Source organism: Castor canadensis, chromosome 9, assembly GCF_047511655.1.
Source record: "Castor canadensis chromosome 9, mCasCan1.hap1v2, whole genome shotgun sequence".
Lineage (NCBI taxonomy): Eukaryota > Metazoa > Chordata > Mammalia > Rodentia > Castoridae > Castor > Castor canadensis.
The window spans coordinates 114433589-114460282 of NC_133394.1; the positions used below are offsets into that span (position 1 = coordinate 114433589).

At 41.4% G+C, this 26694-nt stretch overlaps 1 protein-coding gene across 3 annotated transcripts in view; it reads left to right on the forward strand.

The window, feature by feature from the left end:
* The window catches only part of Usp46 (ubiquitin specific peptidase 46), a 61011-nt gene that overhangs the window by 28632 nt on the left and 5685 nt on the right, over positions 1 to 26694 (forward strand). For 2 of the 3 annotated variants that reach the window (XM_020161790.2, XM_074042266.1), the window contains exons 2-6: positions 664 to 744; positions 4215 to 4428; positions 6771 to 7000; positions 17311 to 17387; positions 25053 to 25136. In XM_020161790.2, the coding sequence (XP_020017379.1) occupies positions 664 to 744; positions 4215 to 4428; positions 6771 to 7000; positions 17311 to 17387; positions 25053 to 25136 (686 nt within the window). Of the gene's footprint in view, positions 1 to 663; positions 745 to 4214; positions 4429 to 6242; positions 6378 to 6770; positions 7001 to 17310; positions 17388 to 25052; positions 25137 to 26694 lie in introns of those variants that run through there. The other variant, XM_074042267.1, reaches the window with a different exon arrangement.

A 26694-nucleotide genomic window follows, 5' to 3' on the forward strand; every position in this document is an offset into this window, starting at 1 on the left:
ATTCTACTGATAGGTACAACTATCCCCTCTTGCCACCCGCATGCCTCTCCCTGTCAACCCCACCACCTCCTACTCCGTTTCTTCCACTGCACTCAGCACCTCCTGAAATACTGTCTAATGCCCTTGCTTGTGTTCCCAGCCATGCTTCTGTACTAAACTGAGAACTCCATGAGAGCAAACGTCCATGTCTGTTTTGTTCCACTCTCTTATCAATTCCCAGACCCAGAGGCCAGTATCTGGCTCGGTGGATGCACAATAAATCCTTATCAGAATGAAGAAATTGACTTTGAAAGTGGTAATATATTTCTGCGCACCCTGCTTCTAAATGCTGTTTCAGCTGTCTGGAATGACAATGTTTTATTCAGAAGTTCTCAGGGATAGTTTGCTCATTTGCCTATCAATCTAAAACCTTTCCTAGTGGAGGATCATGGAAGCCACGTAGAACAGGGCTGAGGAGATGCATAAATGGGTGAGAGGAAGAACAGGGCTGACATTATCAGCCAGTCTACCATTTACTTCTGACACCTTTTCTTTCGGCACGAGTGTTCCAAACACCTTGTTGACCAGGGGAGATGCTTGTCTCCGTAGAGGACTGGCTCAAGTACCGTCTTACTTTCTCGTCTATTTTACATGCAACAAAACATTTGGTGTGTTTTCTTTCAGGGCACCAATGCCTCTGCTCTGGAAAAAGACATTGGTCCAGAGCAGTTTCCAATCAATGAACACTACTTCGGATTGGTCAATGTAAGTATTTAACATTTTTAGTATTTTAAAATGTTTATCAAACATTTTAGAGTATTTGACACCACTCCACTGTCCTTTTCTTTTCTCTTTTTCTTTTTTTTGAGACAGGGCCTCACTATGTAGCACAGGCTGGCCTTGAACTCTTGATCCTCCTGCTTGGCTTCCTGAGTTCCTGGGGTTATGGACAGGCACCACCATGCCTACCTGTCATTTTCATTACTACTAATTTTTATTTTTTTCCATTTTTATTATCATAGATTCATTGTACCTGGGTAGGGGGGTTGTTGTGACAATTCTGAATGGCTTTACATTGTACATTGATTAGATAGCCCCCTTCCCCCATCATTACTAATTTTAAACAATTGTTCATGTACTTTAGTTAGTAGAAGTGGCAAATGTCAGAGAAGGGTATTTTAATCTATTTTGAAAGTATTAGTTGTCCCAGAAAAAAGGTTTTATAATTACTACATTATTGGGTCAAACTCCCATCCCCCTCCCCATCTTTGAAGGATTCCCTTTGCACACATCACTTCATAGTGATTTCATTAGCCTTTGTAGCCCAATCCACTTTCTTCTGTCCTTTCTTTATTGTTCTTTAGGCTGTCTTTTTTTGCTATGCATTGTACATCCAGTTTTGAAGGTGTTACCAGCTCACCACCAGTAACTCCCTCAAATGTAACTTGGTCAGGTCCTTCCCTGAAGCTGGGCGGGCTGGAGAGGGAGAACTGAGACCAATTTACCCCAGAATTGCCTGGCCTCATTTTAAATGTGCTCAGCAGTAGCCCCTTGTGTCTGGCTTGACTTACAGGTGCTGCTTCATTGGGCAGTTGATGGTAACTGTGTAGTAGGCAGTGCTGGCCACCTCACCCATGAGTTTTCTTCCTCAACTGTCCTTTCTGTCTGGGTGAAGTATTAGGTGACATCAAGTGGTAACTCATAAACACATGGTTTTCTGGAACCACTGCTCTGCACATGGTTTGCCAGTGTCCTGGTGTGGTTTATAGTAGAGGAGGCTGAAAATATTGTCTGCAGGTAAATGCTGCCTCAGATGTAAAAGAAAGAGCGCTGGGTTCAGTGCAGTACAGAGCTACAGAGTTTGAATTCTGCCTGTGTGTTCACTAGCTGTGTGAGCTGGGGCTTGTTATTTGCTCTCTCTGATCCTTTCTCTCCCTGTCTGTAAAATGGGGATTGTAATGGTTTCCGCCCTCTTGGGTTACAGCAAAGGATGAATGAGTGTTCTTAGGTAAGACCTTGACCTGAGACTCAGGCATGGTTGGACCCTTGGTGGACCCTTGGTATATGTTAGTGCTATTTCTTTCCCAGGAGTTGTTCACTGGGTTGAGCAAAGCCTGACTGAAGGGTGACTGAGTAAAAGTGAGACCCTAAGTAGAAAAGACTGGAAGGAGGAAGGCTAAGTATCATACTGGAGTATAGGGACACTGAGTTGATAAAATACTGATGTCTGATTTTAATACAATTTTTTTTAGCCATGTGTGTTGGCCTCTACTAACTTTTAGAAAATGGTTGTTCAAGTGATGGGAATTCTGCCCTGGCTAAGAAAATTTAAATGCAGACTGGAGAAAAAAGAATTAGGGCCATTTCCTAGTTTATGGAAGAATTCTAAGATCTATATTTAGTAAGAGCTTCATCTACAATCCCTCAAATGGTAATTTATGAAGGTTCTAGCTTCTCTGAAAAAGGACTTGTGTCTGGTTACATAATTTTGTCAAAACAGATTCAAATATATGAAAATAGGGACAGTTCCACCCCAGGATGTGTAGAGATTTCACAGAAGTATGAGAGAGCATCCTCTTCATCTTGGGTAGACCACACAAGCCAGCAGCCCATTCTGAGAAGGTGTCCATGCTCTATCAATCTCCATAGCACTTTGTAATCTGGGTTGTTAATCTTGTTATTTCTTTAGGATCTTTTCCTGTTCGATTTATAGCATAGTAACAGTTCTGAGATGAAAGACTCAGCCATGTTCTCCTACAGAGTTTGTCTTATAGTCGATTGGAAACGAGTGAGATAATGATGACTTTTCCTTCTGTGATCATAGTCTCAGTGTCCATGATTCTGAGAGGGATAAGGACCACTGTGTGGGCCATAATCTGAGTATAGAAGACTAGGGAGTTGGGTGATACTGTATTGGGACAGTTGCTATGTTGGAAGAAATAAGAGGGAAGGTAATTTAGAAGTTAAGAGGTGGGAAGCTGAGATGACTTTTTGCCTCCTTTATACTGGAGGGAGTGAGGCTCTGTGGTCCGAGCCAGTGGGCAGGGACACTGGAATCTTGAAAGAGAAAAACAGAAACAAGCCCTGGCTTACTTAAGGCTGTTTCAGCTGTGCTGGAGGTTCTTAGGTCCCTCCCTCCCTCCCTTCCTTCCTTTTTTCCCTTCCTTCCTTCCTTCCTTCCTTCCTCCCTCTCTCTCTTCCTCCCTCCCTCCCTCCCTTCCTTCCTCTTGTCTTTGTTGTAGTGCTACATCCTCAACCTCCTCAATTTCTTTTTTTGAGTTGGAATTTTTTTTCCCCATCATGGGAGTTTTGATGTATTGTAATTTGGCATCTTTTATCTAGCCAGCTGCTTTTCTGGGTCTCCATATTATGTACATTTTTTTTTTTGTTTGTCTTTGTAAGCACCAGAAGGACCCATCAGATTCTTTAGGTCAGAGTACTTATTATCACTTTAGAGACTTTTATGGTTTGAGAATTATAAGTTTCAGGATCCCAGTGGATGTTTAAAACTGTGGGTAGTACCAAACCCTGCATAGATTGTGTTTTTTCTAAATATACATACCTATGATTAATTTATAGACACAAGAAAAAAAATGAATGACAATAATAACTAATATTCTAATAAGATAGAATAATTAAAACAACATTATAATAACTTATCAGCATTACCACTTTTGTTTAATTGTAGCTTTGGGGCCATTGCTAAGTAAAGTAAGGGTTACTTGAGCATAGCACTGTATTACTGTGACAATGTATCGGTAAAAGACTAGCAGGCAGGTACTGTATACAGCATGGATACGGTGGACAAAGGAATGGTTCATGTCCCAGGCAGAGTGGTGCAGGATGCCGTGAATTTCGTCATGATGCTCAGGGTGGTACACAACTGAAGATTTATGAATTGTCTATTCCCGGAATTTTTCATTTAGTGTTTTGGATTCATTTAATGTTCATGTTTAATTTGCTGTTTTGGATTTAATGTTTAACTCGCAGTTGAAAGCACGGAAAGCAAAAGCACAGATAAGGGGGCCTGCTGTATACTCCTACTCCTTACCTGTTGATCAGGTGTTCACTGAGGCTTACAGTACTAAACTAGTTTTCTAATACAGCTAGAGCTAGATTCCAATATAGGGAAATTTGGGCAATCTAGGCAAGTTCATGGCTCCTGGCCATCCCCCGTTTCAGAGATGGCTTGTCCCCAGAGAATGATTCAAGCCACTCTTCTTGTGCTTTGGCAGTTTGGAAACACATGCTACTGTAACTCCGTGCTTCAGGCATTGTACTTCTGCCGGCCGTTCCGTGAGAATGTGTTGGCATACAAGGCCCAGCAAAAAAAGAAGGAAAACTTGTTGACATGCCTGGCAGACCTTTTCCACAGCATTGCTACGCAGAAGAAGAAGGTTGGCGTCATCCCACCAAAGAAATTCATTTCAAGGCTGAGGAAAGAGAATGGTGAGCAGGATGGGGCTCGGTGGGTTTAAGGCTGTGGAATAAGGAAATCGGGCAGTTCTTTGTAGGCTCAAAATGAATGGCTGATTTTCTTTTTTTTGAAAGGGAAAAATAAGCATAGTCATCTATTCAAGTGTCATTTGTTAAGAAAAGTTATTTTTAATCTAGTATATATAAATAAAAGCCAGATTAGAAATATATGCTTAAAAATTTAGATTTAGCATCTCATTTTAGTATGATTTTTAAATATTTTCTCCATTTTGGTTAGGGTCATTGTAGGGGAAAAATTGTCTAAGGCAATGAGTAGGACACTCATCAGATTAAATGAGTTGTTGCAGTAATGGAACAAAATAACACTATCTGATGAACTTAATGTAAGTGATTAAATCAAGTGCATATTACTGAATTGGAGGCTTTACTGTTTTAAAAATACTATCCCTGTTTCGGTTTGAATATGAAATGCCCCCACAGGCTCATATGTTGAATGCTTGGCCCAGGCTGGTGGTGCTATTTTGGGAGGTTCTGGAATCTTTAGAAGGTGGAGCCTAGTTAGAGGACGTAGTGTTACCAGAAAACCGGTCCCCTGGCCTTGATGACAGTTCACAATGTACAGATAATGAGAGCAGGGTTTTGAGGAGAAGGAAATAAGGTTTATTATTTGTCAGACAAAGAGGAGGACAGGGAGAGTCACCCTCTCAAAGCTCTGTCCTCCCGCTTCTGAGAGAAAATGTCCACCTGCTAAAGGGGAGACGGGCTCAGGTTGACTGAGTGACCAGATGCATGTTCATGGCCACTGACTGGCCTTGATTCTCCAGGTGTCCGGCGCCATTTCTCTGCAGCTATATATGTTGGCTGTCAGGTTTACTGCCCTGGTGGTCAGAGAGACACAAGGGCTAGCGAGCTGCTTAGCCTATTTGGAGAGCAAAGGGAGTTAATCTTCATTACTGGACTCTCCAGCAGTTAGACAAAGAGAGAAAGAAAGTTAGTTTAATCAACAAACAGAGTAAACTGGCCAGTAGGCAAGCTGCTTATTAAAAAGGTTTTTTTTTTTTTTCTCTTTTGTGGTCCCTGTTACATTTTCCCCACTGTCAGTTTATTCCTTTCATCTCTATGGAAAAGAGGCATTGCAATCATCTAACTGGTTTCTGCCTTTAGTTGATTCCTGGGCCCAAGTAAGGAGTCAGAGCTCTTCAGCAAAAGCAGCTTTTAAGCCCGTTACAGTAGGTCATTTGAGACATGCCTTGAAGATTACACGAAGTTCCCATTCCCTTCCTCACTCTCTTCCTGTTTGCTATGAGCAAACCGTGTGGGGTGCCTGGTCCCACCACCATGATGTTCTGCCCAAGTGATGTGGACTGAACCCTCTGAAACCATAAGCCAACATAAACCTGTCAGATATTTTGTCACAGAAAACTAATACAACCTCCAGTTTTGTTTGCAAATTGATATCTCTATATGATGAAAATGTCCTGCGGTAACCTGATATTTTTGGGTTTTTTTCTCTCTTCTTTTTTGGGGGAAGTGGTGGAATGAAGTGTGTGTTCCAGAAGTTTTGCATTTTCCTCATTACAGAAATATTTGCTGTGGCAACTTGTATCTGTCTTAGATTCTGCCTCACTCCAGCAGACTTGGACAGTTAATCAGATGTTGGTTTCACGAAGTCTCATTTAACTAGGTTGTTGTCTTTTGAAGCTGTTGTAGTTTATGTGTAGTAATTAAAAGGGACACGAGTAGAGGAGGAAGCCAAGCCCTTGCAGAGTAGTCGTGAGCATGTTTAATAATGGGGTCTCATAGTGACCTTTGTCTCCGGATGGCAGGGAAAGGCAACAGAGGCTTCTGGACTCCTTTGCGGTTGCTTTCAGAGCACTACCAGATAAGCAAGCACCTGCTTGGTGCTCATACTCCTCGTCCTCCTTAGGTATTTCATCAGGCTGCTTCCAGGCTGGTCCAGAGTGAGTATGTTGTTTGGGAAGAGACTCCAGTTGCTCTGGTTAAATTACCCAATAAGTAATTGGTAGTCAAATCATATTAAAAATTGATATTTTATCAGGGATCTTGTCAGGTAGTTTCTGTTCTGCAGGACAAATAAAACTTTTGGATACTTTTTGTATACATGACTATAGGAAACTGGGGAAACTAGTTCTTGGTGGGTGGCAGGAAAGGGAAAAGAACAAAAATTCTTTTGAAATTTACTCACTGATGCTGCAGAGTAGAGCTGAATATATTTATATTCCATACCTGACCACCCTTTCAATATAAAAATTGAAGTGTGTGTAAAACTAAGCATGTCTGTCTGTCTGCTTTTCAAGGACCAGAGAGTAAAGTAATGGCCTTCTCCCTTCCAGATCTCTTTGATAACTATATGCAACAGGATGCTCACGAGTTTTTAAATTATTTGCTAAACACAATTGCGGACATCCTTCAGGAAGAGAAGAAACAAGAAAAACAAAATGGGAAATTGAAGAATGGCAACATGAATGAACCTGCAGAGAATAATAAGCCAGAACTCACCTGGGTCCATGAGATTTTTCAGGGAACACTCACCAATGAAACCCGATGCTTGAACTGTGAAACTGTAAGTATTGGGGCTCTCCTGTAACTTGCTCATGCATAATGTACAGGCTATGTTGTGTGTGAGTACAGTGTGATATTACAGCACTTAGCAGTTGCCATAGCAAGAAGACAGCCATCTGCATTTGCCTTCGGTATATGTGGAAAATCCTATTTATGACTATGAAACTCAAGTGCAAGTCCCAAGTTGTCTCAGCTGGATGAAACAAGGAAAGAAGGCAAATTTCCTGAAATTCTTGATTGTTTTGTGCCATAGGCAAATTTTAGGATCTAAAATTAAAGTATTAAACTAGACTTTGACTAGTTGCCTTAAATTTCGCACAGGAAATCAATGCGAGTCAACTCCATGTATAGCTACCCTTATCTCAACCAGCAAAAACCCTTGTTCCTTCCTATTATTGCTTATACTCTCTCTTCAACAAAATTAGAGATAAGGGCAAAATAGTTTCTGCTAGGTAGCAAGGGGTAAGGGGGGGTAAGGGAGGGAGCGGGGGGGGTGGGGAGGGTAAGGGTGGGAGTGGGGGGAAGGGGGGAGAAATGACCCAAACATTGTATGCACATATGAGTAAAATAAAAATTTTTAAAAAATTGGTGATTATGCAGAGGTCAGGTATGATTTAGAACAGACCAACTTCCCCCACTTAGAATCAGCAGTGGTACAGTGAACTTGAAGTCAGACAAAGATTGGATACTGTTTGTGCCACAGTGAGCTGGGTAAACGAGGAAAGTCAGAGTGCTGTTTAAAGGGTTGAGTGAGCTTATATGTTTGGAAAGACCTGGCCCATGGTGGCACCTAATGTTAGTTGAATTTGAAGACATGGGCTCCAAAGCATGATTCTGAGTGTCATATTTGCTTTTTATATTGAATTTAAACTTTGTGACTGGCTACCTCTTCTCTGTTTTCACTGTCCTCATCTGTAAAGTGGGGGTGATAAGTGTGCTGTCTCATAGGTTGCTGGGAAGAGTAGATGAATCAAGTGTTTTACACTTGTAAACAGCTTAAAGCCCTGCTTGGCACATAGCACGTGTGTAATAAATGTCTTCCATTGTTGTTTATTAGAACTACACATAACAGCAAGTCTGTGGGTTAACTAGGGGGTCTCAGAGTTTCTTGATATTACGTGAAAAATTCTGTATAATTGTACATTTTTCTGAGGAGACAGATGGTAGTGTTTAACAGATTCTGATATGGGCCTATGTCTTGGTTTGGTCAGGCTGTTACAGCACAATGCTTTCACCATGGCTTAAACAACAGAAACTTATTTCTCATAGTTCCAGAGGCTGGAAGTCTGAGTTCAGGGTGCCAGCCTGGTTGGATTCTTGATGAGGACCTTCTTCTGGGCTTGCAGATGGCTGTCTTCTTGCTATGGGGGAAGGAAGCTCTCTCATGTTTCTTATAAGTGCACTATCCCATCATGGGGTCAGAGACCCTGGGGTCCAAATGCCATCATATTAGAGATTAGGGTTTCAGCATAAGTTTTGAGAGGACACAAATAATGCAGTCCTTTGTCAGTCATGACCCAGAAGTGTTTAAGGCAGGAGGCTTTTGTTTTGGGCAATCTTTCTAATGTCCTTTTCAACAGTGTTTAAATCACATTCTGATCTGTTCACCATAGATACAATTAGAAGACGTAGCTAAGTTAAAAAAGAAACTGAAAATTGGCAGTATTCTTCCCACCCAGAGATGTTAAAATTGTAACATTTTTCTAAAAATTGTGATCACATTAGTCCAGAGATAACCACTTGAACACTTAAAAATATATCCTGCCAAAGCATTTTCTGCACAAACTTATTTCTCTAGAGAAATCTTCCCTCTCCCTTCTTTCCTCTTCTGTCTCTCCCTTTCTCTCTTCTGTCCCTTTATGCTTCCTATTCCAGTAAGATATAACTAAATACAAAAACAGAGAGAATAATATAACAAAATCCCATGTGTGTGTTATTCAGGATCAACCATTGCTTACACTTTGGCCCATCTTGGTCTTTTTCTCCTTCCATTCCCCCCCACCCCCCAATCACACTGGTTTGTTTTTAAACAAATCCCAGATACAGAATTTCATTGGTAATTTCTTCATTATTTATACATATCTCTAAAAGGTAAGGAGTCTTTTTAAAAGTAAAATACCATTATCACACCTAGAAATAATTCCTTTACGTCATTAGTCATTATTCAAGCAGTGTTCATTTCTCTTATGGCTCCATATTCTTTTAGTAGTTGGTTAATTCAAATCACAATCCAAGTATTAGTGTGTATCTTAATCTATAGTTTAGCCTCACCCATCTTTTTCCTTCTTTTTGAAGGAGTCAGGTTGTATGTCGTGTAGAATTTCCTATATTAAGGAAGCATCCTTGTGGTGTTATTAAAGCATGTATACTGAAGTGGCAGTAATGGTTCTACCATTTACCTAGTCAATCCACTTCCAAGGACATATGCAGAAAGATGTTTGCCCATGCATGCCAGATTTGTATAAGGCTTGTAGCAACATTTTAAAGAATAAAGAAATACCAATATACCATATTCTTAGAGTGAAAAACAGAACATTATCAATAACCCTGAAATGCTCTGAGTGGTTCTTTGCAATATGTTTTCTCTCATTTTCACCCTTTACCTAGGGTTAGCAAATAACTATTTTCAGTTTTGTGCGTTAATACCTATTTTTCTTTGCAGGTTTTGGTTTTATCATCCTTGTAAAATAAGTTCTCTTTTTTCTTTGGAAGAATTTGTATGTTTTGATCTATCTGTTCTTTGAACGTTTTCTAGGATAACATTTGCTTGTTTTTGATATTTATACAAATGGCCACATAGCCTTTTGTGTCTTGGTTTCTTTTGCTCAATTCATTATTATTGCCATATAGTATCTTATTGCATGAATATACCACAATTTACTCATCTACTTAATTCTTGATAGATATTTGGTTGCTTCCACTTTGGGGCAATTATGAGCAGTGTTGCTGTGAACATTTTAACACATAAACCCAGTTTCTCTAGGATACACAGAAGTAGATTTGTGAGATGACATGATATAGTTGCCATTGATATGATTAGAAAGTGTCAGATTCCCTACACGGTTCTAGCAGTTCACACCTCTAGTATAAGAGCGTTCTTATCACTCCCCATCCTCCTCTGTCATCACTTGTGCTCATCTAGTGACTGTGTATTTTGTTTTGTTTTGTTTTCTGGGTCATGCTAGGCAAGGGCTCTACCACTGAGCTCGATTCCCAGCCAATATTCTTTTGTTCAGTGAATGCTTCCACCACCACCTACCACACTACCATGTAAAGTTAGGAGGCACTGAGGAGACAGTGAGAACCTGCCTTTCTAGAGCCTCTATCATAAAGACAGATGCTAACAAGATGAATTATTAATGATATAATTACGATCACAAAATGATGTGAAGGAGAAGTACAGACTACTCCACAAGCTTATGTTGGAGAAATCAGGACAGCGGGGCATCATATTTCTGTGTCTGTAGCCAGGAAACCCACACCACACTGTACAGCTGGTCTAATCCTTTTTACTTATCTTTGAAATTAACACAGATACTAAATCCATTGTGGTGGTATTCTGTGAATTTTCAGAATGACTCTGATGATAAGCTTAGTCACATTTGTACTTTCTTTTTTGTCCATGAATAGGTCAACTGATCCCAGCAAATGCAAATACTGCATCAAGTATTTATATCACAAAAGTTATTACCTGGTCTGTTGTTTTCGGGAAGGTCATCATAGACTGAAAGCCTGTGTCCAAAGATCCTCCAAAAATTTTGAATCACACTGTGGAGTTTGTTATAATGGGATTCCAGCTGTTAATATTTGGCCTTTAAAAATGAATGACAGTGTGTGGCTGTGACTCTTTGGAAGATGGAACAATCTTTAAAAGCCCCCTTTCCCCCCTGAAATGATTAGATAATTTGAGGCAAGAGTTTTTTTTGTCCTTTCAAGTTGGTTGAATAATCCCCTCCATTTTATTTGATCCTCTAGGAAGGAGTCCTAGGTATCATCTAATCCTTCTTTACCAGTGCCCAGGTTCCTTCTGTCATGTCCTAGCCAGTTGGTCACCAGCATCTGATGGGCCCTGTCCAGAGATGGGGAACCCAATCTCTCAAGACACATTCCATTTTTAGAAAGCTCGAATTGTTAGAAAGCCCTCCACTTTCTAAGCATGCATTGCTGGCAGGCTTTTCCTGTAGTAAAATGCCCAGGACTTAGTGTTAAAGAAGACCTAATGTGAAAGTCTCCTGGGCAGGCAGCCTGCAGACAGCCTTCAGTTAGAGCGACTTGTGAAATCTCATAGTGGGATTAAAGTGCCCTAGATCCGGAGCTGCAAATTAGCCCCTGGGGGCACTTTGCCTTTGTCTCTGCCTCAGCCTTTGTTCCTTCAATTGTGGAAAGCCTTCCTGCCAGTCTTTATGTTTTCAGAAAACAAGGGTTCTTTCCTTTTGCAAATGTTGCCTATGATTGCAGTGCAAATGTCAGCTGAGGGATTTTTGGAGACAAGCAGTTTGACTGCAGTAGATGTGGAGAGACTGTGTTAAGGGTAATTCAGGGATGACTTTCCCAGATAACCTTGACATAGACTCTTCAGAATTGGGGGTGGGGGTTTCCACTCTTGTCTAAGTGCTCCTCTGGTTGTGCCTTTCGTGGTTTCATGGTTCTATAACATTTAGTAGGCAGTTGGTTGTTGTTTATTTTAATTCCCTCCCCTTTTATTTGAGCTAAAGGTTTTGCTCTACAAATCTGTGATTTTTTTTTTTTCTGTGCTTCTCAGTGGCTTTAAGACACATTTATATTTGGTGCTGGAGCCAAAATGTTGTTGGAAGAACTGTTTTATTGAGTACTGATATCACAGCTCCTTGCTTTGTCTGCAGAGGTTTAGAGTGATCCAGCAGAACTTCTGAGGCTTCATAGACAGTGGTGGAGCTGGGTGTCAGGGAAGGTGTCTCCAATTTTCAGTGGGGATTTTCAGGTCAGGGTGTCCGATGGGCAGTAGTGGTCACCTCTCCTGATCCACCTTAGGTACCACCCCCAGCAGCAGTATCTTCATGGCTGAGACTTGTGGAGCTGCTGCCTCCTCACCTTTTCCTCTAACCAAGCAGGAATCTGGGGGATATAGAGGCATGTTTGAATAATACCTTTCATGACTCTAGACCTTAGCAAAGCTTCTGATTTATGTGTATGGCCTATACATTCATTTGTTGTATTAACTGATTTATAATTAGGAACAAGGAGGGTCTCTTCTACCTGTTTTAACAGGGGGAACTTGATGACTAATTAGGGGGAGAAAGAAAGGAGAATATGATGTTGCCTGTTCTTGCAGAGAGTGTTGGAATGAATTTCTTGTAATATATGTTTCCTTGGAGACAAGCTGTATTTTCCCTTAGACCAGATCCTTGTGTGTGGGTAGAACATGGTTTTCTTTTCTGGCAGCTTTCTTGGAAGAAAGAAAGACAAGCAATCAATCAATCAGTCAATCAATCAATCAATCAATCAATTAAATAAATAAATAAATAAAAAAGAAAAGAAAAGAAAAGAACCCAAACCCAACAACCTGCAAAGGATATTGCTTTATCACTCATGGCTTCTGGGCAGGGAGAAAGAAAAGTCCAGGTGGAAAAGTTGTCATGTTTGATGGTTCTTGCAGGGTGGTTTACATGACTAGCCCCTTCTCACTGGAAGCAGTTTGCATTTGGAATTGAAAAAAGTACAGTAACTTTATTTAGTTGATGAGATTTGAGCCTTTTCCCCCTCTCCGTGGAACCATTCATGACCAATTGTATCCAATAGTGCAAAATGGTTTTGACTTTCTTTGTACAGGAACTTAGGTAGAACCTGATCCTATCTAACTTCTGTAGGATTCAGCTGGCTGTAATCCTTTTATTTTCTTCCAGAGAAGGGTTGATTAAGTTAAGAAAAAGTTTGATTACTTAAAAAAATTTTTGGAGCAAGCTTTTTTTTCTCGCTACTGGTTGTTACTGAACCTAACTGGGCCTAACTGTGTGGCGATAGGAGATTAAGAAAGGACACAGGGTCAGGTGTGCTGGGCGCTTGGGTGGAGACGCACAGCAGCCTCCTTGTTTCTTTCTCTATTATTCTCTTCATTTACTCTGCTTCTTTTCTCTGTCTTTATTCTTTAGGGCCTTACTCCTTTACAGTTCTTTAAAACCTTGCTTCTAAAGTCTTTCTTCTTTCTGTTCTTTAAAACCTCACTTCTGAAGTCTTGTTTTCTGTTCTTTAAAGTCTCTTTCGTTAGACTCACTCTGTCCCATGTTTTCTCTTAGCTGTCCTTTAGCATAATCTCTCTTAAAGTCTTTACCCCCAGGCTTGCACTGTCCCATGTTTTCTCTTTAGCTTTCTTAAAGCCTCAGTGCTCAGACTTTCAAACAATAGCCATGCATAAAAACTGCATATGCATAACTCTTAAAGTCTCAGTCCTTAGACTTGCACTGTCCCATGTTCTCTTTAGCTTTCTTAAAATCTCGACCCTCAGACTTGCTAGCAATTCCCCTTCAGCAATCCTCCCTTCAGCCAGCAATTCATTTTCCCCCTTTCAGCAATCTCCCTCCAGCAATCCTCCCTTCTAAAAGCCTCCTGCATCCAAAAAGCCTTCCCTGTCAAAAAGCCCAAAAGCCTGTCATCCTCCTTCAGCAAGTCTTTTATATCCAGTGGTAAACAAGGTGGAGCAGCAGTTCTTGGAGAGGGATGTGACACTTAACAAGAGGAACCTGCGTTCTTAGGAAAAGCAGTTGCTCTGCATCTTATTCTCACCTTATTCTTGGGTGGGGCTGTGCTGAAGTCAGCCTATAGAACACTGGGCACAGTTGTGCTTATGTCCAGTTCTCATGGGCTTCTTATAATCCACTCCCCACAAATGTTGTAGATTATTTTTAAGAAACAGAAATCAGAATATATTAAAAAGTAAATCATTCATAGTTCTGCCACTCAGATGCCAGTGTTCACATTTGGATATCTATTTGTTCAATTAACTAATTCACTTAGTAAATATTTGTAGGGCAGCTACTGAATGTTGGGAATGATATTAAGTATTAAGGATATGGCAGTTAAAATAGAAAAGATGATCCTGGTGTTTTGTTTATTAATAGATAGCTGTAAGGCTGTGAGTTTCCCTTTAACCCCTGCTTTAGCTGCATCTCACTTTTTTTTTTGGTCTTTTTCTTTTTTGGTGCTTTTGGGATTGAACCCAGTGCCTTGTGTGTGCTAAGAACACCTCACAAATTTTAATGTTATGTTTTCTTTGCTATCAGTTAAAAATATTTTCTAGTTTCTCTTGTGATTTTTAAATTGACCCATGCAGTAGTTTGAAGGATACTGTTTTAATTTCCAAACATTTTAGATTTTCCTAGCTATCCTAATGTTATTAATTTTTAATACTGTTGTAGTTAGGGAATGTATTCTGAATGATTTCATTCATTTTACATTCTAAGCCATGTGTTATGCCCTAATAAATGCTGTATCCTGGCAACTGTGTCATCTGCATTTCAAAGCAATTTCCCAAGCATATAACTATTAATGACAGAACTTTTGACATTGCCAGAACTATTGGCATTTGGTTCAGATAATTCTTTGTTGTGGGGCTGCCCTGTGCACTGTAGGATGTGTAGCAGTACGTGTGTCTTCTACCCATGTGTGTGGGTGTGTTGCATGGTCATTCTAGCAATTCCAATGCAATGTACAGTCTTCTCTCTTCACAGTCTGTTGCCGTCTCACATAAAATATGCTATGGTTGCTACATGTATTGCCAATGATAAAAACTTCACAGGGCCTTGTTCCAACTTTTCCTTTAAAGAACTTAAGTATTATTTTAAAAACTAAGGGGAAAGCCAAAACAACAATGCTGACAACCAGAGAAGCCACCCAAGTCCTTTGTGCTCCTACAGGTGAGTCTACTCCTTACTATTCAATATCCAGATCTCCAAAAGCCTGATTTCTCTTTGGCTTGAAGAACTTCCTTTAACCTTTCTTGTAGTGAAGGTCTGTTAGCAATGAATTCTTAACTGAAGATAGTTAAATAGTTTCTTTAAAATCCTAATCTGCTCATTCTAATGTCTGGGTCATCCCAGAATTGGACTCAGTTGGTTTTCTTTCATTTTAGAATGTCTCCCATTTTCCTGCTTCTTCACATACTGTATGTTTGAATTTTGACATTGACAGTGTTAAATTGAAGAGACTCTGGATTCTGTTATTTTCTTCTTCAGTGAGCATTGACTTTCTTTAGTTTTAGCAGGCAGTTATCTTAGATTCAAACCACAAATTCTGTTTATTGGGTGGTGGCTTGAATCTTGGCTCAACCCTTTTGTCCTCAGCTAAGTGGCTGTGTGGTTTAGCTTAGCAGTCAGCCAGACAGGGGCAGAGTTGGGGATACCATCTCAGACTCTCCGTTTTTTCCAGTGGATGTGGTTTTTCAGATTCATTCTTCTGGCTTTAATACCAGAATGACTGCATTTCCCCAGATAAATGCTGTGAAGCCACAAACTCCTGTGCTCCCCATCCACGTGTTTGTGTTTGTTCTCCAACACCATTTAGGTACCTACTCTTAGCATATGGTTTTCTAAATTTATAGGTATCTGGAGAAGTTTATAGTTTTTTGAAGGCACGTTAATATTAGTATGCTAGGATTTCAGTTATTACTGAAGCCAATCTTTTGAACTTTCAATTATAAAATGCATATAATGTTATGTGGTTGTATCAGTTCTCCATTGCTTTGCTACAAACCATGTCCAATACACTGAGGATTAAATGAGACTATCATTAGAGCCCATGCAACTATGGGTGGGCTAGGGGGAGACTGATCTATCCTAGACTTGGTTGAACTCTTGTGTTTGTGGGTAGCTGGCTCAGTCGTGTGTCACAGGTTGCCTCTGGGCTGTGCTTGGCTGGGGTGCCTGGCTGGGGTGCCTTACTTGGGATAGCCCTCTTTCTTGGGTCTCCCATATTTTTCCTGAAAACAGTGGGCTAGCCTGGGCTTAGCCTTCTTATGGTGATGACAGACGTGCAAGAGAGCAGTTTCACAAGTGATTGCTGTCACCTATAACATGTCTTCTAAAATCCCACAGACCCAGGCAAGTCACATTCTCCCCCATTTATTGAATGCTTACTTTTTAAAACTCTTAAAATGTATTTCATCCATGCAACAACTTTATGAGATAAATACTCTTACTATCACCACTTTGCAAATGAGGAAACTGAGGTGTAGAGAGGCTAAGTAACTGGCTCCCAGTCATCTAATATACTTAGGTCAGGAACAGAATATGGGTCTGGGATGTCCGTCTCAGGACCCATGTTTGTGTATACCTATAAAAGAGTGTGTTCACAGCTCTGAATATTTCTTTAGATAATTCACAGATTTTGAGGTCCTGGCACAGCTGTCACACTTGTAAAGGAGTGCAATATTCATTATGCTGCCAGTTGACTGAGCACTTCAAGTTTATTGCTGGGCCAGCTTGTCCATCCACTCCAAGAGCAAGACAGACAACCCCAGGGTTGTTGGTAAACGAGTGGAATGTAAGCACTTGGTGAGCTTTGATAAGTAAGAGAGCCAGCACTGGAATGTTCTGACCTGGGAGGGCTGAGGAGTGGCTGGGGCCAGTGAGCTGGCTCAGCCAAGGACATCCACAGCATGGCAGCCTGTGTGGGCCAGGGCTCCAGGCCAACAGTGACTGTTACCACAGACAGCACAGGACTCTGCAAATAATGATCACTTCCGGGACAGCGGACAGCTTGATGGGTAGGTAATTGGTGTGAGACTTCAGCTCCCTGGGCCCACAAATGGTTTGCTCAACAAAGCATGGCAAAAAGGGAGTGAATTCAAGTGACTGGATTTAATGAATGGGCAATAGATTTTCTGTCTCTTGTCCTTTTTCCATTTCTGTCATTCTGCCAGTCTGGAGAACATGGATGCTTCTCTTATACTTCCTGTATTAAAATTGTAGCCGGAACAGAAGAGAAATCTGGTTGGGTTTTAGTTATTAAAGCTTTGAATTGGGCTGAGGATGTAGCTCAGTGGTACAGCACTTGCCTAGCATGCGCAAGGCCCTGGGTTCAATCCCAGCCCCCCCCCCCAAAAAAGAAAAGACAGATAAAACTTTGAATCAACATTGTAATAGGAATGAGGCTGACTTGAGAATCTGTACGTTCTCTAGATTGGGATGATTCTGAAGTAACTGGTTCCGTGAGTACACCTGACTTCTATAGTTCCAGTGTTGGATTACCTGTAAGCACTCAAAGTTATAGCTACCATGTCTACTGTGTATTTTGTGCCTAATACACCTCCCCCGTTTTTTTTTTTTTTTTTTGCTTCAGGTGAGTAGCAAAGATGAAGATTTTCTTGACCTTTCTGTTGATGTGGAGCAAAACACTTCTATTACCCACTGTCTGAGGTAATCTCATGAATTCTGACTGTGGTTTGACCCTTTCATCAAGCTAGTAAATATACGGGGTAAATAAAATCCTGTATTTCTTCAGGATGTAATCTTCCTTGCTCTGAGACCAATATTATCGTATTATTTTCTATTTCTTCTTTCCCAAGAGAGATTAAAAGTAAGTACAAGTGGTTTGGAGAAGAGGCTCACTGAGCAAAAGGGAGGATCAGGTGGAAATCAGTCACTAAAGTTAAAAATAAAATTTTAATCTTTAATACAGATGTATGCTTTGGACTTTCATCAGCCTTTCTCTCACATACACTCTCATGTGAGAGTTAAAAATTATTACAGATGCCTACCATTAACTCTTTCTTTTTCTGAGATAGTTTCTTGTATTTTTAAAAAAATTATGCACTTTGAGAACCAATGAGGGAATTGCCTTTTCCTCCATCTTTTTAGTATTCTGGGGAGATGATTCACGGAAGGAAATTCCTCCTCATTAATGCTGAGAGAAGGTAAGAAGCCCAGAGTGTAAAAAAATGTGCCCAGGATTACTGTAGATATTGCATATTGATTTGTGCATGGAAAATGTGCCCAGAGTTGCTGCAGAGACAAGATTCCCACTCTCCACTCTCTTTCAACAGAGGAAATGAGTACTTATAATGTGCTGGGGCTAGAGGAGCAAATGTCAGATAAGTCCCCTGCTCTGTCCTGCACTTCCATTTTAGTGAGATACACAACTGATCAGTGCAATGAAGGAAAGAAAACTGGTCTAGAGGGTGACTGCTGGTAAAGGTGCACATGTAGACTAGGTGGTCAGGGTGGGCCTCCCTGATGCACTGGTGTCACAGCTCAGGGACATTTTGTATTGTCATAACAAGGCACTATTGATTTGTATCAGGACAGTTCAGGTGACAGGACTATTATTTCAGGAGCACAGGTTACCTGGAGCGAACAGCAGCTGGGGAAGAGGCTCTTGTTCATTAGGTGTGGTATGTTGTATGAGCTGGGGGCTGATTGCTTTCCCACTGCCCAGAGGCCCACCCCTCCCCCACCCCACCCCCATAAGCTGGTCATCTCTTTGTTTGCAGTGTGTTTTGTAGGCCAAGATGGTCTCTTTCTCCTGCCTAATTCTGTTAAGGGCATAGGTTCCCAACACTACTCCAAAAAGAAGCTATTTTTGATCTCCCCAAGGTTTTATGATCACAGGGTGTGGAAAAAGCTGAGGATGAAATGTACCACCATGAATCACAGATGAGGGAATGGGGAAAAGGCATTATTTGCCCATTCTCCTTCTTGGTGGGAACTTGGGGTTGAGGAAACAGACAGCTTGACCTCTCTTTCAAGAAATTCCTGGGCTGTTCAAGTGGGCAGGTGGCCATGGCTATCGTGTTGAGATGAGGCAGATAAAGGCCTGAGTAGTTAGTTCTGACTTCAACCTTTGGAGAACCATGTTATAGAGAAATGTAAACCCATATTCACTCTCCTGCAGAAGGCAAAGGTGGGGGCATTTGGGAATGTTGGCGCTGGGATAGGTGAGTGTGCAATGGCCCGAGTGCCTTTTAAACATCATTAGGTTTCCATCTGACATGCACCCCCTCATCTTACATCACCCCCAAATGAGATCTTGACTGACTGACCTCCAGCTGCTCTCACATGTGCATCTAAAGAAAAGTCTGCCAGGAGTTGTCATGGAGAGTTCTGTGCTGGGGTGGGGAGCAGCTTTTGTCCTACCCACCAGAAGGAAGTGTAGGGAAGAGGCTCTTGTTCATTAGGTGTGGTATGTTGTATGAGCTGGGGGCTGATTGCTTTCCCACTGCCCAGAGGCCCACCCCTCCCCCACCCCCACTCCCATAAGCTGGACATCTCTTTGGGAAGAGATTCAATAGTTTTTTTTTTTTTTTTTAATCTCTGAATCAGAAAAGAAGGAATGATGTTGATCTTCCCCTTTCATGATTTAATTCAGTTTGTATCCATTTTATTTTCTTTGTTTTTAAATTCAAATTATCAATTTTCTTTAACATCATGTCTTTAGCTCATGTGATGTGAAATTTCTGTCTTTCATCTATTTTAATGACTTTTTAAAGAATCAAGTAAAATAGCAGATTTAGTCCTCACCACACCTCCTTCCAGTAGGACTTTTTGTTTTTTGCTTTTTAGTGCTCCTGGGGTTTGAACTCAGGACTCCACATGTGCAAGGCAGAAGCTCTACCACCTGAGTTGCTCAACCAGCCCAGTAGGGCTTTAGTAATGAATTATAATGTATTTTCGCTGAACTTTTGTCTCAGAGAAATGGTATAAATAGTGGTTAAATCCAGGGCATAGGTCTAGAGAAGTTGTAAATCCATACCGTAGCTGGGCTATGATTGTAATTTTTTAGACTCAGTGGTTCTGTGTCTTAGGCAGGGGAAGCCATCTGCCTGATAGCAGGACACACGCACAGAGAAAGATTTTTATTCTTTTAAAAAGGTCAAGAATACCCTCTGGCAAAAACTAAAAATATGTGCCATGCAGTTTATCTTCATTGTCCTTGCTTGGCCTTTCTGGAATTTTTTTTTTGTCTTCCTCTTGAGTGCCTTAGTCTCTGTGTAGCTCCTTCACAGAACCTTAGCTTTTTCCTCTGAGTGCTCAGGGTTTTAAACCCACCTTCCCCTCCCATCTTACTATCACTTACAATCCACACTTTCCCCATGCCAGGGAGGTCAGCCAGGGGTCCTAGGAAAGCAGCCTTTAAATTCTCCCCAAGCGCTTTCCATTTGAAAAATTAATCTTCTTTTGAAAGGAATCCTTTTCTACTTCTTTTGAGAAACTGCTTTTATTTAGTTTTTATGCACATCCATTCCTTCTGCTTATCTCTCCTGTTTCTGTGGCCAGCATTTCAGTTTTGACTAATGTTAATATATAGTACTTCCTAATACCTGACCCACAAGCCTTATTCATGGATTTAAAAAAATTTTTCATTAATACTTAAGCCAGTGGTTCTCAAACTTCAGTGTATATCAGAGTGGCTTGGGGATGTTAGTAAAAATAGAGGTCCAGGCCACATTTCAAGAGCTTCTTTGAAAACAGAGTGTGGTGGTATACACTTATATCCCAGCTACTTAGGGAGACATAGATAGGAGGATCTCAGTTCAAGACCAGCCGAAGGCAAAATCATGAGATTCTATCTGAAAAATAGCTAAAGCAAAAAAGGACTGGGAGTGTGGTTCAAGTGTCAGAGTACCTGCCTGGCGAGCTTGAGGCCCTGAGTTCAAACCCAGTACTGCACAGTGAGTCCAGCCTCTGTCTTTAATTTGTACTCTGGTGATTCTAGTACCATCCACACTCTAGCTCTGCTACTCACACAGAGGTCTGTGGGCTAGCACTGTTGACATCACCTGGGATCTCATTAGAAATGCAGAAGCTCTAGAAACAGCCTGCATTCTGGCAAGATTCCCCAGGTGGTTCAGGTACACATTTGGGCAGCAATGGAACAGCTGTTCTCAGTCCTGGCAGCAGTGTGACTTCTGAGAAGTATGAAATGCAGTAATGCCTGGGTTTTACCCTGGTTCTGATATCGTTAACAGCGGTGGAAGGGGGTGGGCATTGAAGTTGATTTTAAACATCCTCAGATGGTTCTATGAGCAGCCAGGAGACGAACCTCTAACCTAGATCCTCGAGTGGAGCTTCCCAGCACCAGGGAACATGGGTCACATGTGTGCTGACCATTCAGCTCCTGGGAGGCCAGCCAGGGCCTGCACTGCCACAGCTGCACGACCAGCATAGGAGCATCCACATCAGTTTACCCCAGCGTGCTTCTCACATGGCGTCAGCTTCTATGTGGGTCACAGCATGGAAGTTATCAGAAAAAAAAAACAAAAAAGAAGCATTGTTAAGATTTTTTTCCCTCAAATCAGTTTTTCAACTATTACATTGAGTGAAAATTAAAATATTAATTGAAAATGTATCAAGTATAGACATTTGGACACCATAGCTGTGTCTGCAGTAGAGGTAAGCTCACATCCAGAAAGTCTTTCTCCATTTATTCAAGTTTTCACATGTACGTTTTTTAAAGGTTTTATAATTTCCTTTATAAAGGCATGTATTTCTTATTGGATTTGTTCCCAAAGCATATCTTGAAAGACCTTTGTTCCATCTGCCTCCCCTTTCAGTGTCTCCTTGAAAAACTTCCTCCGTCTTTGTTGCTTTTTTGTTTGTTTGAAACAGGATCTGCCTATGTAGCCCATGCTGCCTCTGAGATTACAGGCATGCCCTTCATGCCTGGCACTTTTATTGCTCACTTTTGTTCTGACAACTACCAACTTGATCCCACAGTCCTGGTCTCTGTCAGTTTACTGCTGGGGTTCATTTTCCATTTCTTAGAGCCAGTGCCGGGATAATGTCACCTTTCCTGTCATGGCAGTGGGCTTCCAGGCAGCTGGGGCTGGGAAGGATGGTGATTACTGATCACCCCTGTTAGAATAGCCATCATTAGCAACACCACTAACAACAGTTGTTAGTGAGGATGCAGGGGAAAAAGAAACCCTTGTACACTGCTGGTGGGAACGCAAACTAGTAGAACCACTCTGGACAAAAATTTGGAGGCTTCTTAAAAATCTAAACATAGATCTACCATATGATCCAGCAGTACCACTCTTGGGGATATACCCAAAAGAATGTGACACAGGTTACTCCAGAGGCACCTGCACTCCCATGTTTATTGCAGCACTATTCACAATAGCCAAGTTATGGAAACAGCCAAGATCCCCACCACTGACGAATGGATTAAGAAAATGTGGTATTTATACACAATGGAGTTTTACTCAGCCATGAAGAAGAACGAAATGTTATCATTCGCTGGTAAATGGATGGAACTGGAGAACATCATTCTGAGTGAGGTTAGCCTGGCCCAAAAGACCAAAAATCTTATGTTCTCCCTCATATGCGGACATTAGATCAAGGGCAAACACAACAAGGGGACTGGACTTTGATCACATGGTAAAAGTGAGAGCACACAAGGGAGATATGAGGATAGGTAAGACACCTAAAAAACTAGATAGCATCTGTTGCCCTTAACACAGAGAAACTAAAGCAGATACCTTAAAGCAACTGAGGCCAATAGGAAAAGGGGACCAGGAACTAGAGAAAAGGTTAGATCAAAAAGAATTAACCTAGAAGGTAACACCCACACACAGGAAATCAATGTGAGTCAATGCCCTGTATAGCTATCCTTATCTCAACCAGCAAAACCCCTTGTTCCTTCCTATTATTGCTTATACTCTCTCTACAACAAAATTAGAGATAAGGGCAAAATAGTTTCTGCTGGGTATTGAGGGGGGGAGCGGGAGGGGGCGGAGTGGGTGGTAAGGGAGGGGGTGGGGGCAGGGGGGAGAAATGAACCAAGCCTTGTATGCACACATGAATAATAAAAGAAAAATGAAAAAAAAAAAAAAATTTATGCACAACCTGTTTGAACCTCTGCTATATTTCTACCTATCTGGATCTACAACAGACATTTTTTTCAGAGTGTTAATTCCTTGCTCTTTGTAGTGCTTGGTTATTCTGGTTCTTCAGCTAGATAAAGAGGTTGGTCTGGGGAGATTGACAGATAATAAATCTCCACATCTCACTGCCCCCCAGCTCCCCCCTCCCACACTAGTCAATCTGTACAACCACAGATGTCACCTCACTTAACTCAGTTGACATATTCACTCAGCTAAGTTTGAGTCTGCTTATGCATCAAGCACTAGAAATCTAAAAGTCAAGCCTAATTTGCCTTCTAAATGGTTTCCCTACCCTCTGATGCCCTCCAATCCTTCCTCTTCAGTGCTGCTCAAAGTGGTGTTTCTCAAAAGCACTGAGTGTCTTTTCCTCGCTGAGATCTGTTCATGGGGCCCCAGTACCCAGGGTTGACACCTGCCTCCTTAGTCGGGTACCTGGGGCTGAGGCACTCACAGGGCTGCACACCCAGATGTCCCTATGTGCCTGACTTATCCTCCTGGCACACTTCCTTCTGTTAGGTCCTGACATGGGCCTTGCCCCTAAGGAAAGCACCCTGAATTACAACAGTTCAAGTTCATTTCTCTTCTCTGTAGTTTTTCCTTGACTTTATATTTGCACCTGTCCTGATTCATTCATTCATCCAGCAAGTATTATTGAGTGTCAGGCTGGGAATATAGCAATGAAAGAGGCAGACAATGTTCCCTGCCCACTTAAGAGAGACAAGTAGTCAGATGAATAGGAGGGTGGTTCAGATGGGGAGATGAGCTCTGAAGAAAACCAGAAGATGGGGCTGGGTAGGATGTCCTTAGAGCATTCATAGAAGTCTTCTCTGAAGAGGAGTCCTCTCTGCTGAGCTCTGAACAGCCAGTCCAGGTAGCCTTGGAGGCCTCTGGGAAGAGCTAGGTGCTGAGGAAACAGCTCTAGCAAGTGCCCTAAGGCAGAAAGAGGGCAGCCCAAGCCCCTGTGACTAGAGCCAAGAGGAGGAGGTTGGATGGAGTAAAAGATGAGGTCAGAAAATCAATTGGGCTGATGGCTTGATGACCATGGCATACAGGCACCAGAGAAGTTGGGCTGTCATTTCTGAGGGCAGCAGGAAACTTGGGAGGTTTAGGCAGGAGAATCACATGTAGTACATTGTGTCTACGCTACACTGTGATCATTTGCATCCATCTCTGTTAGACTGGGAGCTGCATGAGGACAGTTACTCTGCAGATCTCCAGGACAGAGCCCGGAGGACTTGTCAGTGAGTGACTGGAGAGTTCATGAATGAACAATCTGTGTTTTCCTTTGATGTGCTCTATGTAAGTGACAGAGTCATTAACACCATTTCAGTACTGTTTTCTGTAGAGTAAAATCTGATCATGCTGCTTCGAGGACACTCTGTGTCACAGCGCTTTCAAAATTCCAGGGTATTATTATATTCTGGATGTTCTTTGCGGCCTTTTGAAGTGGACCACAGAAATGTTAATCTCCATGACCAGAAAAGAAGGGAAGGCCTTGACATTTAAAAACGTGAAAACCCTAACTAGAGTAAAATCTTACGATAAGACACATAGACTGAGCACAGTGGCTTCTGCTCTTAAAAGGAGGCAGACTAAAGTTTACACCATGTGGCATTGTGGGGACCAGGGTAGGGGCAGGGGGCAGCTACTTCCTGATAACTTGGGGTTTTCATGGTTCAACTTAAGGGCAGTTGTGTAGTTCAATTTCACTGTCGTTACTCTGTGGTCTTTGAAAATATGAACTTTTTTTTAAAAAAATTAACTGTACAATAATGTCACCTTGCATTTTTCACAATTGCCTTTTTGAACCTGATAACCTGATTTAGGTGAGCTTTTACTATAGATAGTATTGTTCTGTTTTAATTTTTGATTTTTAACTTATAGCCATTTTCTACTAAGTCCTGAGTGGTTTTTTTTTTTTTTTTTTTTGACTCTGTTGGAAAGCCTAGGTTATACCTGCCTGTGTCTCCTTAAATAAAGTTTTTATTTTGGAGATAGGGTCCAGGCTGGCCTCGAACCCACTGTGTAGTCCAGACATGCTCTAATGGTGTAACAGCCCCTGTCTTAAGAAGGATCCTTTGTGATTACTGTTTTCCCCACTTTCACTTAAAAATTACTCTGCAGGTAATAGAGGGGATTAAAATGTGGTATACCAAGTATGTTTGGACATTTTTAAAGAAGAAAATATTTTTCTCTACAGAGACTTCAGCAACACAGAAACACTGTGTAGTGAGCAGAAATATTACTGTGAAACGTGCTGTAGCAAGCAGGAGGCCCAGAAAAGGTAGGCAAATGACTCAGCCTGGGTGGATTTGTGTCATGAGAAGGAACCAGACTACGGGGCATAACTGGTTTGCTTTTGAGCCTCATCTTCATGCAGCTTTGGGGGTCAATTACCTTCCTCAGCAGTAAAATCTGGACAAGAATGCTGACCTTGGACAGTTGTCCATTTGTCTGTTTGGTCATTCCTTCAGTCTTCCATTTAACAAATAGTGAGTACTGCTTCGTGCCCGATTCTGTGCTGGGTAAACGAGTGGGGATCAAATATAATCATCACCCTCTTGGGAATTAAAGATAAATTATGTGAGGTGCTTAGCACAATACATAACATACACCCAATTTTTTTTTTTGCATTAGATATTGGGATATCTTATTTACAGCTAGATATTTAAAACATCTGTGATTTCATGAGGTATTGTGAGGGAATCAAGGACATTTCAGTTGCAGGGATAGGTGAGAAGAAGGTTATTGTGTTCTGAATTCACACAGGATCCAAGGCTCCCCATCTTCTTATCAGCACCTGCCAGTTATAGCTCTTGGACAGTTGGAGATAACCAGGTGTTCCCCATCATCTGCCCCAAGAAGCAAAGAAGCTTGACAGTTTAGTCATCCTATAAAACCTTCCTACAAGTGAAATTTATCATGCTGGTGGTTCTGGAATTTTCAAGGTTGCTCGTAGAGGCTCAATACTGCTATGTAAAAACCCTCAGGAGTCTAGACCAGAAATTGAAATAATTTCTCTGTTCATCTCCCCAGCCCACACATCACTGCATCAAAACTTGCAAAAGGTCAGCTGGTTGTAGCAGGCCACAGTGGGAACTCACCTCTGCTTCCCAGCCAAATAGTCTCATTTGCCTAAGGCGTACCAGGTCCGCCTATGTGGCATGAAGGTGTTTTCTGTTCGGTCCTGGAGATTTTATACTTGAAAATGTCATGTGCTTCTATAAATTGTGGTTCCCTATAATTCTTATTTTTCTTCTGTTTTTATTTTGCTTATTTTTATGAACAGAGTCTCACCTTAGTAGATTCCTTTAATAAATTTTCTCTTAAAATCAGTCCTTTTCAAACAATATGCATTGAAAATGTACGCAGTGAACAGCACTTACAGTAATTCAGCACATTCTTAGCATGGCGGACCTGAGAGATATCTGGGAGTCCTCTTTCCTAGCAGTATTACTGTTGTGACAGTTTACCAAGGAGCATTAATGGTCATGTAGTGAAAAGACCTTTGTGTTTATGTAAGCTTGTGACATGCTGCTTCCAACAAACCAGAACAGTTCTGTTATTGCAGGATTTCTCTAAACCTTAAGTGCATGAATGTACACAGAGGCCTTCAAATAGGCAGTAGCCTTGTCCAAACTTGGCCATAGGAATCCCACACTTTCAACTTAGCTGGGGAAATGTAGCCCTAAGGCAGCCCCTATATTTTATAAATGAGGAAAGTGAGAACCATTGAAGGCGACTGACTTGACCAAGATCACAAATTAAAGAGTGAATGTGAGCCTGGCACCCTCAGTGTTGATGCCCAGGTTTTCGGGCCAGAAACATCTTCTTGCAAGCCC